Source organism: Corvus cornix, chromosome 23, assembly GCF_000738735.6.
Source record: "Corvus cornix cornix isolate S_Up_H32 chromosome 23, ASM73873v5, whole genome shotgun sequence".
NCBI lineage: Eukaryota > Metazoa > Chordata > Aves > Passeriformes > Corvidae > Corvus > Corvus cornix.
This window is the reverse complement of record NC_046352.1, coordinates 4,810,441-4,825,482: the sequence shown is the minus strand read 5'-3', so window position 1 is coordinate 4,825,482 and position 15,042 is coordinate 4,810,441. Positions and strand designations below refer to the sequence as shown.

General features: G+C 54.9%; 2 protein-coding genes across 14 annotated transcripts in view; one reads left to right on the top strand and one right to left on the bottom strand.

Annotated features, from left to right (window-relative positions):
* TANC2 (tetratricopeptide repeat, ankyrin repeat and coiled-coil containing 2) overlaps window positions 1–9,353 on the top strand; it is a 195,641-nt gene extending 186,288 nt beyond the window's left edge. For all 10 annotated transcript variants that reach the window (XM_039564476.1, XM_039564478.1, XM_039564480.1 and 7 more), the window contains one exon: window positions 1,727–9,353. In XM_039564476.1, the coding sequence (XP_039420410.1) occupies window positions 1,727–3,710 (1,984 nt within the window). In that variant the 3' untranslated portion in view covers window positions 3,711–9,353. The remainder of the gene's footprint in view (window positions 1–1,726) is intronic.
* A 400-nt stretch (window positions 9,354–9,753) lies between these two features.
* LOC104698642 (cytochrome b561) lies at window positions 9,754–14,016 on the bottom strand. Of its 4 annotated transcripts, none has more exons than XM_010414058.3 (7): window positions 13,943–14,010; window positions 12,811–13,010; window positions 11,855–12,062; window positions 11,559–11,657; window positions 11,381–11,484; window positions 11,146–11,303; window positions 9,754–10,546 (listed from the first exon to the last, which is right to left on the bottom strand). In XM_010414058.3, exons 3-7 carry the CDS (start codon window positions 12,054–12,056, stop codon window positions 10,348–10,350), a joined length of 762 nt encoding a protein of 253 aa, XP_010412360.2. In that variant the 5' UTR covers window positions 12,057–12,062; window positions 12,811–13,010; window positions 13,943–14,010; the 3' UTR covers window positions 9,754–10,347. The 4 variants fall into 4 exon arrangements, with proteins under 4 accessions (XP_010412360.2, XP_039420656.1, XP_039420658.1 ...); XM_039564722.1 differs by lacking the exon at window positions 9,754–10,546 and adding an exon at window positions 10,561–11,022 and having other exon boundaries at window positions 12,811–12,890; window positions 13,943–14,016; XM_039564724.1 differs by lacking the exon at window positions 9,754–10,546 and adding an exon at window positions 10,561–11,022.
* Between the last annotated feature and the right edge of the window lie 1,026 nt (window positions 14,017–15,042).

Sequence of the window (15,042 nt, the reverse complement as noted above, 5' to 3'; positions counted from 1 at the left end):
ACATCTTACAACACCGGAGACCTGGACACCAAAGTGGGATGTTCTTTGTTTCAAAGTACACTTTAGTTTGACCACAACTTGGACTCAAAGCAGAATATGGGTTATGGCCGGTGTTGTGCAAGAGGGCAGACTCATTCATCACAGTGGTCTCCTCTAGCCTTAAAATCTGTGCATCTCTGTCCTGCAGCCCTTTCTGCCCAGCAGATGCTGCTGACTAGCTGGGCAGTGGCTGCAGGCAGGCACTGGCCAGGGAGCCTCCAGCCAGAACTTGTGCCCAGAGCACTGCAGCCAGCTCCTGGAGAGCTGCAGCGCAGGGATCTCCCTTGTTCACCTACCTGCCTGAAGGCTAAAAGATGTGAGATTAAATCCATTTGCCATTCCTAATGAGCAGGAGTGCTGCTTGGGAGTCGTATTCTCAAGGACTGGGCACCCTGCCACTGCATCTCTGTTTAATTGGCAGCCAGAATGTCTCACATGGCAGTGCAGGTGTGTGAGCCCCTCTGTGCAAACATCCCAGCTCAGCAGACACCACCACTGTGTGACATTCCTTGCTGGAGGCAAATGTGGAAGTGGCCCAGCTGGTGCAGGTCCACCAGGTCCTGATGTGGGAGGTGAAGCCATAACCTTCTGTTCCACAGAGGAGCCCTGCAAGCTGAGCCACACACACACCTCATGCCTTTCCTTTAATGGTTTCTTCTGCATTGTTCCCAAAACATTATGGGGAACCTGAAGACCCATGTTCCTCTCCAGATGGTATCAGCCTCCCACATACCAGTGTCCTTTTCTCCCTGGGTCTCTCCAACAGAAACTGTCACCATTTTGGCTTTGCTTCTCCCCATCCCAGTCTATGCCCAGGAGCACCCCTGGGTAGAAGAGGAGGCTTTTCCTTCTTCCACCTAATCTTCAATGGCTTGTACAAAAGATGAGGCCGGTGTTGGGAGGTGCTGGGGAGATCACTGATAGGGAGCTTTTCCCCCATCTGGGTGGGTTTTCCCAGATCACAGTCATGTTCAAACACATAGTTTTGCTCCACAGTGAACTGTGTCCCTGTAAATGACAATCCCCTTCCCAAACCCTCACCTCCCTGTTACACCTCCTAGGCTGGCCTTTCCCACACAAAGGCTTCCCTGGGCAGCTCACAGCCTCTGGCACATTGCTTGATTCCTTCATTCCAAAGAAGTTAGCCAAATCCACTGTAAAATTGGAGAGACAAGCCTTGCCGAGAGCGCTGACCTGTGGGAGCCCCTGAGCTCTGGAGCCAGGCCTGATGCTGTGTGGTCTTGGCATCAGGGAGAAGTTAAATTTTCAGTGGCGTAAGTGGTTGTAGTTCTGTCAGAGCTTGTTTACAGCAGTGGTGAGTTGGGCTTGGGGTAATCAATCTGTTGGTGTCCCCTTTGCTAACACAGAGGTGAAGCTCATGGTGGTGCTAGGGGGAGTAATTAATTAGCCCCTAACATATGCTGCAGAGGACAGGCGTGTTTGCAAGTCTGGATTGTGCCATCTCAGGACTGTTCCCTTCTTTTCCAGAATTTTCCCTCTGTTTGGATAACATAAATCTGAGGGAGGCCCATAAGGCAGCATGTGAGAGGTGCAGCAAGCAGTAGCAATCACAGATCTCTCCCTCAGTAACATGCAAAAGCCACTTTATCCCCCTGGAATCTCTGAAAACAGCTCCATCCAAATCCAGAGTACTTTCCGTTCTCATTTCTATTCCTTTGTCAAGCAGGCAGTTTTCAGCAGCCCTGGAGGACCTGAATGAGGCCATCAAGCTGTGTCCCAACAACCGTGAGATCCAGCGGCTGCTGATGCGGGTGGAGGAGGAGTGCAGGCAGGTGCAGCAGCAGCAGCAGCAGCAGCAGCAGCAGCAGCAGCAGCAGCAGCAGCCACCACCGCCACTCCCAGCAGAGCCAGAACCCGAAGCCCAGCATGAAGAGCTGTATTCTGTGCAAGATATCTTTGAGGAGGAATACCTTGAGCAGGATGTAGAAAACGTTTCCATTGGCCTGCAGACAGAGTCCAGGCCAAACCAAGGGCTGCCCATCATCCAGAGCCCACCTCCATCTCCAGCTCACAGGGACTCAGCCTATATTTCTGGCTCACCTCTTGGCTCTCATCAGGTCTTTGATTTCAGGTCCAACAGCTCTGTGGGTTCACCGACCAGGCAGGGGTACCAGTCCACATCTCCTGCTCTGTCTCCGACACACCAAAACTCACATTACAGACCCAGTCCTCCACACACATCCCCAGCTCACCAGGGCTCCACTTACCGCTTCAGCCCCCCTCCCGTCGGAAGCCAAGGGAAGGAGTATCAGAGCCCACCACCGTCTCCCCTTCGCAGAGGCCCCCAGTACCGCGCCAGTCCCCCCGCAGAGAGCATGAGTGTTTATAGGTCCCAGTCCGGCTCCCCAGTCCGTTACCAGCAGGAGCCCAGCGGGGTCACCCAGCTCCCCGGCAGACCCAAGTCTCCGCTATCCAAGATGACGCAGAGATCCTTCCAGATGCCCCAGCTCCCTGTGGCCGTGCCACAGCCAGGGCTGAGGCTGCAGCCAGCCAAGGCACAGATCGTGAGGAGCAATCAGCCCAGCTCTGCCGTCCATTCTAGTACTGTCATCCCAACTGGTGCATACAGCCAGGTTGCCCACTCGATGGCCAGCAAGTACCAGTCATCATCAGGGGACATGGGGGTCAGCCAGAGCCGACTGGTCTACCAGGGCTCCATCGGGGGCATCGTGGGTGACAGCAGGCCCGTGCAGCACGTACAGGCGAGTCTCAGCGCCGGAGCCATCTGTCAGCACGGAGGGCTGGCCAAAGAAGACCTTCCACAGAGACCATCCTCAGCATACAGAGGGGGGATGAGATACAGCCAGACGCCTCAGATTGGGCGAAGCCAGTCCGCCTCCTACTATCCGGTGTGCCACTCGAAGCTTGACCTGGAGCGTTCTTCCCTCCCGGCCAACCAGCTGGGCTCTCCAGATGTGTCTCATCTCATAAGAAGGCCCATCACAGTCAATCCCAGCGAAATCAAGCCTCACCCACCGACTCCAAGGCCTCTACTCCACTCTCAGAGCGTTGGCCTCCGCTTTTCCCCTTCCAGCAATAGCATCTCCTCCACCTCCAACCTGACTCCCAACTTTCGCCCCTCTGCTTCAATTCAGCAAATGGAGATTCCCCTCAAGCCAGCCTACGACAGATCATGCGATGAGCTGTCTCCAGTCTCGCCCACACAGGGGGGCTACCCCAGTGAGCCAGCCCGTTCCCGGACCACGCCATTCATGGGAATCATAGATAAAACTGCTCGGACTCAGCAGTACCCCCATCTCCATCAGCAGAACCGGACCTGGGCTGTGTCATCAGTGGACACTGTCATTAGTCCTACATCTCCTGGCAATCTGCCCCAGCCAGAATCCTTTAGCCCACCCTCTTCAATCAGCAACATTGCCTTTTATAACAAAACCAACAATGCACAGAATGGCCATTTGCTAGAGGAGGACTATTACAGCCCCCATGGGATGCTGGCCAATGGGTCCCGAGGAGACCTCCTGGAGAGAGTCACCCAAGCCTCCTCATACCCCGACGTCAAGGTGGCAAGGACGCTGCCCGTGGCACAGGCCTACCAGGATAACCTGTACAGGCAGCTCTCCAGGGACTCCAGGCAAGGGCAGACGTCCCCAATCAAACCAAAGAGACCATTTGTGGAGTCTAATGTGTAAAAGACACTTGTTGGAGTGAGACCTTCATGTTTTCAGCACACACTTCCAAGCTTGATTTCCATGCATATTATTATAATTATTATTATTTTTATTTTTATTTCTCTTGGGTAGCTACATGACCAAGTTTCTCCGGTACTTTATGTGGTGGTCAGACAGCCATGCACGTGCTCCAGCCCTTTCGTTCCCTAGCTGACTTTGAAGCCAACATCAGCCGAGCCAGTATCGTTTGCCCAATTCCAGCAAAGTTCCAACCAGGATATCTTAGTCCATGGTGTGGGGTGGTCCAGAGATATCCCTACGCAGCAGGAGGTAACCAGCTCTTTTTCAAGAGACAACTGCCGTGGATTTAGATTGGTTTATTTTGTCTCAATGATCTCTTACTCAACTCTGATGGGAATTCCTAGGGAATTCCACAAGAGCCTTTCCCAAGGCTGCATCCACAGGTCCCCGTGCCAGCCAGGTCATTTGGCTCTTTGCCCCAAAGAGCAGATTGCCCTCGGTGATGTGATTTAACACCAGTAGCTATGCACAGCACCCACAACACCCATCCTGATTCTGCTGGTTTACAGCGCTTTCCTTCCTTATTTAACTTGTCATCGGCCAGAAGGCATGGGGATCACACAGCACTTTGCTGCTTTCCAAGTACCTACCAGGTGCCCTCACACTGATTCCTTTGCTCTGGGGCATTTTACAAGCATTGAAGGATTAAGGTTGGCCCATTGTTATGTGTTTTAATCAGCCAAGGGAATTGGCCAGGGACTTCTTGTGCATGAACTGGGATTGCACTAACTTCTTCACACTGTTGGCAGACTGCACCTCACCCACAGCATTTGCATGGGGCAAGTTAGTGTTCATCTGGGGGGCATTTATCACTTGTAAGGAAAAGCAAAAATCTGACTTACAAAATGACATTCAAAGAGGAAAATTGCAATTCTTAATTTTTTTTACATTTTTTTATTATGAGGATGTAGAACATGGCATGGTGGTCCCAAAAGAGGAAGGGTCTTTCTGCAGTCCCAGCCCTGCAGCATCCCTTCCCTCTGGCTCACTCCTGACAGGGAGCAGGGGCTGTAGCAAGGGCTGTGCTCCTCTAAGATCCTCTGTTCCTGCAGTCCTGGAAAGGGACACCATGTTCCATATCTGTACATGGTGGAGACCATGTGTTGCTTTTTGAGAAGCTGTAGTTAAGAGAGACCTATTTATAATTTATTTATGTTATCTATTTCAGGACATTTTCCAGTTCGGGTTGGGTTTTTTCTATTATTTTCGGTTTTGTAATCAAATGCAGGTCACATGAAGATGGCATGAAAAGCAGGAGCCAGTTCCAAAATCCTTTTTGTAGGATTTTCAATAATTTTTCAATTATTTGCTGAAAATTTCTTTTGCGGTGGGGGGAAGAACTTCCTTTACTGATTCCTTTATTCCTGGGTGGGTTTGTAATCTGCCTTTTCCGTTCCTGAGGGTGAAGGGTGGGATGACAGGAGGGAGAGTGGTAACGCTGTAGCTTGTTTTAAAGCAAACTAGTGCCTGTTGCCCAATGCCAAATCTCACTCATATCAACTCTTCGGAGCAATTCAGTGCTGAGCAGGGGAGCGATACCTTCGGGGTCTCCAAAGGGCTACTGTGAATCGATTGCAGGACTTGCTGAACCAAATCACGGCTCCAACCTGCACTGGTGTGAGTGAGCATATCCCAGTGCCACACCATTGCAGCTGCACCCATTCACACCAGCTCAGGACAGGGTCCACAACTCTTTAAGCAAACCCTGGCTTTGATGGGGCTTTTTTTTCCCCCTGTGTGTGGCTCAGCACATCTCGTTGCTATTTAATTGCCTAATTTGCTCAGAGCAAGCTGGGACATGCACACCTTGGGCCAGGGGAGGCTTGTGTCTCATAGACATATGGAGAGCATTTGGAAGGGGGGGTTCCTCTGTGAGTTTTGGCGATTTTGGGGCTCTCTTGGGGCATTTGGTCTTTGCCAAAGCCACTATTTGGATTGAGGTTGGTGTTTTCTTCCTTGAGGTGCAACCCAGTGCTGACTCTTTGCTTTATCCCAGGGCTCTGTAAAATGGAGGGGCTGGCTAGGACCCCCTTGATGGGGTGGGTCCCCCTTGGGGACACCCAGCTCTGTGCACTGTTTCTCCCCTTGCAAATGGGGTGTGATGGTTTTCTTTCCTCTTTTTTGAAACAACATGCTCTGTTTTGTAAGGAAGAACCAATTTCTCCTTTGCATCCCACACACCCATAGCTGGGAGACGTATCCTGGGTCTGGAGCAGCATCAGTCACTTTGCTCAGCGCCTCACATCCTCCAGCTTTCTGCCTGAGTGAGTGGCTTCCTACCTTTAGTTGCTTCTTTGAAAGGAAAAAGTAACCCAGTTGAGCCCTGTCCCTGTTTTATCCGGCTGAGTGAGACACACTGTGGCTGTCAGTGGCTCCTCTCCACTGCAACGCCAGCAGGGTGGTCCAGGAGCAGTAACAGGAGAACTGCCCTTGCTTTGCTTTGCTTTTGCTCCTCACTGCCTTGTGCTCCCAGTCCTGTCCTTCAAAGCATCCCCTCACAGTAACTTTTCCGTTTCTGTAGATGTTTTAAGGGAAAGAGAAAACAGCTCACACTTTTAACACAACCACAAATTTGAAGAAGGCTTGAAACACTGCGGCGTGCAGGTTTTTTCACAATTCCACGTGTTACATTTTTCACAGAATTCTTGCACTAATGGTTTTCCATCTGTTCTCTCTGTAAATGGGTGCACTTTACTGTTTGAATTTGTTACTATGATAAATACTGGATATTTAAGCGTGAGTAGTGTCTTCATTAGAAAATAGCAAAACAGCTCATGTCTCTTAGTGTATTTTTAAAAAAAAAAAGAAAAAGAAAAGAAACAAAGCAATGAATAATAACATTTATAGCACAAGAACTGACTCCTGTATATAAGCATCAACAGATTGAGTAATTTTTGAATACAATATTCTTTGCAGTGGTTTTAAAGCACTTCCCCAGCAATTCTCTTAGGGACAGTCAAGGCAGGATGGCTGCTGTGGTCACCGGCTGGATAAGAAGCACATTGCTTCCTGGAAAAGCTGTTCTTCCTCAGTCCCCTGTGTCTTCAAAGTCATGATTTGGGCTTTGCATGAGGAGAAGCAGGGGTCATTCTGTGTTGTGCTGGCGTGGCCCCATTGGGCTTGGGAGAGCACAAGGTCAGATCTCACCCTGAAGGCCCTTCATCCTCTACTCTTGGATCTAGGTCTGACAAGCCCAGGCCACACTGTGGGATCACACTCAGTTTCAGACAGTGTGCCGTTCTGTACATCTGTGCTACATATTTAATTACTCTTTGAGTAATTAAGATGCAGGACAGTGCTGCCAGCTGGTGCCTTCATGCCAGCTGCAGTGGTACCACTGTCAAGCCCCATCTTCGAGCAAGTAGGATTTTGGGTGCACCTAGTAAAGCAGGTTCTTGATGACATTGAAACTCCAGTTTTAGTTCTTGGGGTGCATGGGGAAGGCAATGCCAAAAGTGATGCTGAAGCTGACCCCTTTCTTTAGCCAGCTTTCCCACCAGGTGTCTCTCGTCCTCACCTGTGGCTGCTCCAAGTGTGTCGCCGCAGAGCTGGAATCTTCTCTCCCAGCATCAGGTGTGGGTGTCTGCCCCATCCCTCAGTGGAGATTCATTGGCTCTTGCTTTCCTCCCAGGTCAGAAGGATGTTGTGGTCCCAGGGGAGGGGACACCCACCCAGTGAGGGGTCTGCAGGGTCCCCCCAGCCAGGCTGGGAGTGGCATCAGAGGGCTTTGGACATAGTCTTGAGTGGGCATCAAAGTGCTTAGGAAAGTGAGGGTTTTACAAAGACAGATCCTTTAGGATCGATCTCCAAAGAAGGCACAGCCTGAGCTGCCTTCTCTGTGTCACTGTTTGGGAGGACTGTGCTGGCTCCAGCAATCTGAGATGTGTGTCTGTGCATCTGTCTGCCTGCTGTGGCACCAGTGCCCAGCTGGGTCTGTCCGAGCACTGAACTTTTTGGTTATTTTTCTTTAACCTGGCTGTAAAGAAAACCATGTGGCTGGTGTGAACACATGAGCGTGTGTGTGCCAAACACTGGAGTCATACTGGGATTAGGTCTGGAACCAGGGTGGGTAGTAAACTGGGAGTAATTCAGGCCCCTTTACAAAGGTTGCTGTATATCCAGGGTTACCCAGGAGAAGTCTAGCTAAAACCGAAGTGCCAGCTCCGCCTTACCTAGAGAACCAAGCAAGCCGGCGTGCCTGCTCGTCCTCCGCCTTCCTCGTCTGCGGGGGTCCACAGTGAGCTGTCACGAGCTCCTTGGTGGTTGTACTTTGCTGTAGTCTTGGGAATTCAAGATAACTCTTCTGCCGGGATATTGGTGTTTACCCAAGGGCTTAGGGGAAGAGCTGCTGTACCTGCTGGGACCTCTGCAAATCAATGCCTTCACCCCGTGCCAGCTGCACTGCGCAGGCTGGTGGGGGGTGTGTTGGACACAAAGCACAATGGTTGAAAGTGAATCTCCGTTTTTTTCAGCTTTGTGTGAATAATTGCTGGATTTTCATTCAATCAAACTCTTTTTTCTAATATAAACCACTAAGGGCTCAATTCTTTAGCAAGATGCATTCGTGTCCAACTCTTGACTATACAGCTGGATCTCTCCACAGCTGGTACAGACCAACCCAAGAGGAGCACAGCGAGCACGGCCGTCACCGGGAAAAGCCAACAGACACCCAACCCACCCACCATATCCTTCCTCCTGCCATTTTCTAACTCACAGTACTGGGGAGTCAGCAGCCGGGTCCCATCTGAGGGGATTGCATCCCGTGGTTGTGAAAACAGAGGGCTGCTTTGCCAAAAGACTTTGTCCCTTTGGGTGATGCTGTCCAGGGACAGCAGTGGGGAGGCAAGTCAGGCTCGGGATGGGTAGGTGGGAAAGCCTCGTGCCCATGGAGCTGGATCCCCACAGTTCTGCCTCACTGTGCACTGCTCAGCCAGACACTGAGAGCAGCACTGTGTGCTACATAAAGTCCATTGTGTCACTAGACTGATAACCCAGAGACTCGTGTGGACTCTGCCAGTACTGCCGGGCTCATCCCTGTCCAGCCTTTTCTTTGCCATAGTGTTGCATTTAGTGTTCCATCTCCTTTCTGTCTTCACATCCGAGAGGCTCTGAGTTGGGTACAAACACGTCCAGTACACCCACCTCGTGCTTTGTACAACTCCCTGGTTGCCATCCTCTGAGACACTTGCTGGGAAGATCTTTAAGACACTTAAATTTTCCTTTAGCTTTTCTATAATTCTGATGTAAAGGACTTCCTCTCTGTACAGTATATTATCCAATGCATGTTCTGTTCTCTGATATATTGAACACCACACAGTTGTGATATTGTGCAGTGGGAAGAGCAGCCCCTGCCAACAGCAGAGGCCTTCGCCTCTCATCTCTAAGGAAAGAAGAAAACATATTTTTTCCTTTGCTGTATTTGCTTGAGCAGAGTTTTCTTGTCTGTACATGTGAGCTGTGAGATAGATGTGAAAAGTTCAAAAGAATGCATTTCCCCCCCAATGTATACAGATTGTAATCTGTACAATGAAAACTGTATGTATGAAAAAATGTACTTATTTATAAATGGTTAACACTTGGAAATTGTGTCTGGGCGGCTGTTTTTCCCACACTGGGGTCAGTGAAGGAGTGTTCTGATGCTTCTCACAGTCATTGCATGGGGGTGGGGACAGGGACCTGGGAACCACCAGGAGCAGGAGGCGACAGAGGCAGCATTACTGCTGCCACCGGCAAAAGGCATATAATAATATAGTGTGTAATAATTATACCATCCAGTGCATGGCCAGAGCCTGGAGATGTCCCCCTGGGGTCCTTCACACAGCCACCACTGAGGTCTGCAGTGCTGGACAGGACAATCCCACCCCTAACATCCACCCATCCTCCCCAGCCGCTCAGGCAGCTCCTCTCCCGGCCACCCTCGGGATGTAGGAACTCAGGGGTCCCCCACAACTGTGATGGGGGGGCAGTCAGGAGGAGGACAGGGTTAGCTGCAAACATTTATTAGGTTGGGAGCATTCACTGAGCAAACACATCATGCATGGGGAGAAAACACTTCAGACACGAAGCTGCCGAACCTGCACAAGCATAGGGTCGCTCCTGGAGAGCCCTTTAGGGGAGTGTCCCCCACAAGTGGCCATGCTGGAGGGTGAGGGGCTGCCAGTGAGTGGGGACATCCCAGGGGGGGCAAACATCCCCTCTGCCCACTGGGAACAGGCCATAGGCTTTGGCTGCCCACAGGGTGGAAATCTGTGCTCCCACTCCCTGTCCCCAGAGGAGAGAAGAGCCTGGAGACCCCTCTCCTTCATACCCCTGCCAGCCCCTGCCCTGCCCACAGCACTGCCATTCCCACAGAGCTGGGACGCATTTGGGGGTCACCAGGGGCTGGGGAGGGGAGAGCTAAGGATGATTAAGGCCAAGCAAGGCTGAGTCCAGAGGGCATCATTGCACCAAGCGTGTCCTTCCCCAGCTGTTGTCGTCACCCAGGGCTGGGCAGAGATGCAAACCACCAGGGACAGGGTGCACAGGAACATTTCAGACGTCACGAGGAGCCCGTGCCGGAGACCAGGAGCTGGGGATGTCACTGGCTGCCACCACTGGGGCTCTCGCCCTCTGTCAGGGTCTTGAAGTCCATGGACAAGGCCATCTCCTCGGCCAGTGGCGGGCGCTTCCACTCCTCCCGTGTCAGCACGTAGCACACCACCAGCCCGAAGGCCACCAGCAGCACCCCCAGGGTGTTGGCCAGGATGCCCTCGGGCACAAAGTGGCTATAGGAATCACTGTGGGGGTGGAAAGGGATGCTCAAGCCTTAAGAGATGGGTGGCCTGTCCCTACCCTGGCTGGGACCCTCTACTCATCCTCATCCTCATCCTTCAGGCACACACCTTGGGAAAGGTCCCTTCCCCCAAATCAGAGCAAGAGAGGAATGTCGGTGTTTTGCTCACTTTGAGGAGAGACACTTGGTGGCAGCAGATGAACCTGGTGGCACAATCCTGTACTAGGGCTAGAGGCAGCCCAGTACCCTCCCTGCCAGAGGGAAATGGCTCCTGGGGTGCCCCATAGCCCTGTCCCCACAGTGCTGGGGCTGTGGGGACCCCAGTGTGCAGCTGGGGCCATCTCTGTGTCCTCCAGCTGTGAGGGCAGAGGCCTTAGGGACATGAGTCTCCTGGGTGGTTCTGCAAACACCTGGACACAAGGAGGTGGCACTGGGCATTTTATCGACATTCCCAAAGAAAGCTGTTGCAGGATCCAGGCCCTTGTTAAACATCATCTGGTAAGTGACTCAGCAGCAGCAGAAATAAAGGCCTCGAGGGGAGATTTAAGAGCCACAGATTGAGCAGGGACTGGGGCACCCCCCCACCCCAGCTTGGTCACCCACCTGATTTTGAAGAGGAGCATCTCAGTGATGCCCAACAAGCAGGACGTGATGGAGAGGATGAAGAGGGTGATGCCAAAGAAGATGTGCTGGGGCTTGTACTGTCCTCTCACTGAGAAGGAGGCACCAGGGAACAGAAAGAAACCACAGCCCAGGAGCCACTGTGGGGACACGGGGATGTCACAGGCTCTGCAGAGTCCCTTCCCTCCCGGGGGCCCAGGAGCTCCGCAGCCCTCACCTGCAGGAGGTAGAGCACAAAGGCAGCCATGCCACACCAGGAGTGCAGGCTGTACATGTTGGGGATGCCCTTGGTGCGGTGCGACTCAAAGACAGCGATGATGCCTGCAGAGAAGGGCCTGTCACCCACCCCCAGGGCCACATCCTGCCCCATCCACCCCCCTCAGCCCGGCACTCACCCACGAGGGCGATGACCAGTGCCAGGCCGTGGAGCAGCGCGTGCAGCGCCTTGGTGGAGCGCTTGGCTTCGTGCCTGAACACCCGGTACACGAGGAGAGCTGCACAGAGAGGGTACCTGAGCATGCACAGGGACCCCCCACCTCCCTGGGTGGCACCCAGCATCGCCCAGTGATACTGGAGCACCTTCCCCGTGTCTTTTGTCACCACTTCGTCCCCTTTGTTCCCTGCCCAAGCACAGCTCCAGGCTTTGGAGGCTGCAGCTGGGACAGGGCACGTGTCCCACCATCCTGCTCACCGTCACCTTGGAGGAACACCATGCCCAGCACCATGCACAGGGGGTGGGCGTTGAACTGGAGGGGGCTGTGCCAGGCCACGCCGCCCCGGTAGCGGCCCAGCCAGGCACCTGTGGTGGCCAGGAGCGTCAGGCCCAGCAGCTGCGACACGGCCACGTACGCCGAGAGCCCGGTGGGGCTGGTGGGCGGCGGGGCCCCGTCCATGGCAGCCTGCAGGGACAGAGAGGAGGGGGGAGCGAAGCCACAGCGGCCCCAGTGACAGCAGGTCCCGGCTGGCCGGACCTCGGGTAGGGTCCTGCTCCGAGCAGCGTCCGGCACCGTCCGCTCCACCCTCACCTGCCCCGGAGCCAGGCGCTTCCTGCTCTCGCTGCGTCACCCACACCTGGAGGTGGCTCCCAGCCGCCACGGCACACCCACCCCTGTGCTCCTGCACCTCCTGCCTGCCCCTGCACTCCTGTCCGATCCTCCCGGCCCCGCCTGCCTGCTCCTGGCCTTCCCAACCTTCCTGCTCCTGCCACCCTGCTCCTGTCCTTTTTCCCAACCCTCCTGCCCCTGCCTTTGCCCTGCCTGCCCCCTTCCTCCTGCCCCAGCCCTCCTGCCACAACCGTCCCTCCATCTGTACCCCTCCATCCTTGTCCCTCTGTGCCTGTCCCTGCCTCCATCCTTTTCATCTCCATCCCTCCAACACTGTCCCTCCATCCCCATCCCTCCCACTCCCTGCCCATCTCATGTCCCACCTTCACCCCCTTCCCAGCCCACCCAGACCCCCACAACAACCCCCAAACCCTGATACAGGAAGGCAGCGCAGGGGCAAGCAAGGGACCCCCTCCATGACAAAAGCAATGGCCCCTGGGGACGTGGGGCTGAGTGAATGTCTGTGCTGGTGCGGGGAACAAACACATGGTGTCACCCAACCACAGCTACACCAGAGACCCTTCCCATGGCCCCCACAACTCACCTGCGTTGTGCTTTGTGCTGGGTTATCCCTCGATGGATTAGAGCCACCTCCACCACTGTCACAGCCACCTCTCCTTTTCCCTGTCACCCAGAGCCAGCTGGTCCTAGTCCCAGGGTCCAACGTCCCCACTCTGCCCCAGCCCCGCTGCACTGCCTCTGGGGAGGAGCCCCCTGCCAGCTGTGGCAGACGGACCCATGGTGCTGCCAGGACCGGGGGAGCGTGGAGAAGGGCAATGCATTAAGACCACGCACACACTTTATTCCCAGCCACCTTTATTGGATCAGCCAGATAAGTGGGTTAAGGGAATTGGTTTATCCCATTAAGTTGCACTGCAAAGGCCGCCTGTGTCCAGTCTCACTGCCTGGGGCCATGGGGTGCTCTGTGGGACGGGAAGGGGGACCAGGCTGGGGGGGACAGAAAGAGGCACTGGCTCCCCCCATATCACAACAGCCTCCCCCAAACTGTCATCACGCCAAGTGGCTGCTGGTACCTCCAGAGATCCCAGATGGGGATCCATATAACCCGGTCCTGCCCTCCCACCAGATGCAAACATCTGGCCCTGCTGGCACTCACACAGGGCAAACACAGTCCCCAATAGCACCGAGGATGGAGGGACAGGGAACGAACACCCCCAGACACAGGCCCTGGCAGTGGGACACAGGCTGTGCCTGTTGGGAAAGGGATCTTCTGAGTTGCCCATTACCCACCACTGAGTGCTGGGAAAGCTGGAGGTGACTGGACCTCTTCACCAGGACCTGCCTGTTCCCCTCCCAACCTCGGTTCCCCCGGCAGCCCCAAGCACAGCCCCAGTTCCCCCCTCCCAGGGCAAATCCAGTGCGCCTTACTTTTCGTGGGTTTTTTTCTCTGGTTAAATCTGGTTAACCCACGTGCCCTGGAGGGGAGGATGCCATATGCACATTCCACAGCCCGGCAGCCCCTCACTGTGGCCTCTGGCTGGGACTCTCCAAAATCCCAGGGGGGTCTCAGGGACTGTCTCTGCTCTTGATGGGGGCTATAGGCTCATGCAGGGGCGGGGATTCACTCCAGTTCATAGCTGAGGAGGGTCTAAGCGATGTATTGGGGGCATTGGAGGCAGACACCCAAGCAGCTCCCCCGTGTCCCCCAACCCTACCTGTGGGTGCCGGGTGGTGCTGCCTGTGCCAGGCCCAGCGGTGACAATGTCTGAGCAGGGACACGGCCACCGCGTTGGCACGGCAACAGAGCGATGACAAAGCGAGGGGGAGCTGCACCCCCGGCATCGCTGCAGAGGGAGGGTGTCACCGCAGGCAGGAGCGGAGGCAGGGGGGCTCCAAAAGTGAGAGGGAGATCACCGTGAAGTGGGATCTGTGTACTCAGTCCCCAAGCAGATGAGTCACTAACAGTGTGTGTGACACACCTCCATCCCTGGCTGTTCCAGGCACCCACCTGAGCCCCTGCACCCTGTGACACCCCAGCCCCAAAAAGGCCAGGATGCGCCAGGCCCTGCCGGGTCAGCCCAGGGACTATTCCCTGCACAACCCCAGCGACTGTCCCCTGCACAGGGGCTTTGTCACCATTTGTCTTTGGGCCTTGCATGGCTCTGGCTCATCCCTGCATCCACCAGCAGCACCGGAGTGACATTCTGGGAGCCAGCATCCCTCAGCTGGGCTGGTGGATCGGGGAATGGCAGAGGGGTGACATGACCCCCCACTCTCCATCTCCCCCACCGCAAGCCCTTCAGCACTGCCGAGCGCATCCTGCAGTCCCCATGGGAAATCCCTGAGGGAGAAGAAGCCTGGAGAAAGGATATGAGGGGAAATAAGGCGAAGTGGGGGGAGAGGAAGGGTGTCCCCATCTCTGCTCTTCCTGGCCAAGTGCGGGCAGGGTCCCCGGGGGTGCAGCGCTGCGCCCCGGGGCGAGCAGCATCCTCGGACCATCCGCCCCCCACCCCCCCGCCGTGTCCGTGTGTCCGTGTCGCTGTGCCTGCGTGCGTCGGTCCCTGTATCGGTCCCTGTGTGTGACACCACTAGATGTCACCGGGAGCCCGCGGCGCGCAGCGCCCTGGGGAGGGAGGGACCGCCCAGAGGCTCGAGAGCATCCTCGGCCCTGGATCACCCGTAGGAGACAGAGAGACCGGGCACAGACCCGGTGGGAACGGCAGCATCCTTAGGGCTGGACCCTCAGAGGGACCCGGGGCACCCCCAGAGCCAGAGCACCCATGGGAGCCAGCGGACCCTTACCCATGGCGGGGTT

Excerpts from the sequence above, each read along its gene's own strand:
- LOC104698642 (XM_039564722.1), bottom strand. The coding sequence starts at position 12,056 with ATGGACGGGGCCCCGCCGCCCACCAGCCCCACCGGGCTCTCGGCGTAC. Across the intron at positions 11,485-11,558 it reads ACTGGTCATCGCCCTCGTGG|GCATCATCGCTGTCTTTGAG; the intron begins GTGAGTGCCGGG and ends CCTTCTCTGCAG. Across the intron at positions 11,304-11,380 it reads TTGTGCTCTACCTCCTGCAG|TGGCTCCTGGGCTGTGGTTT; the intron begins GTGAGGGCTGCG and ends GTGTCCCCACAG.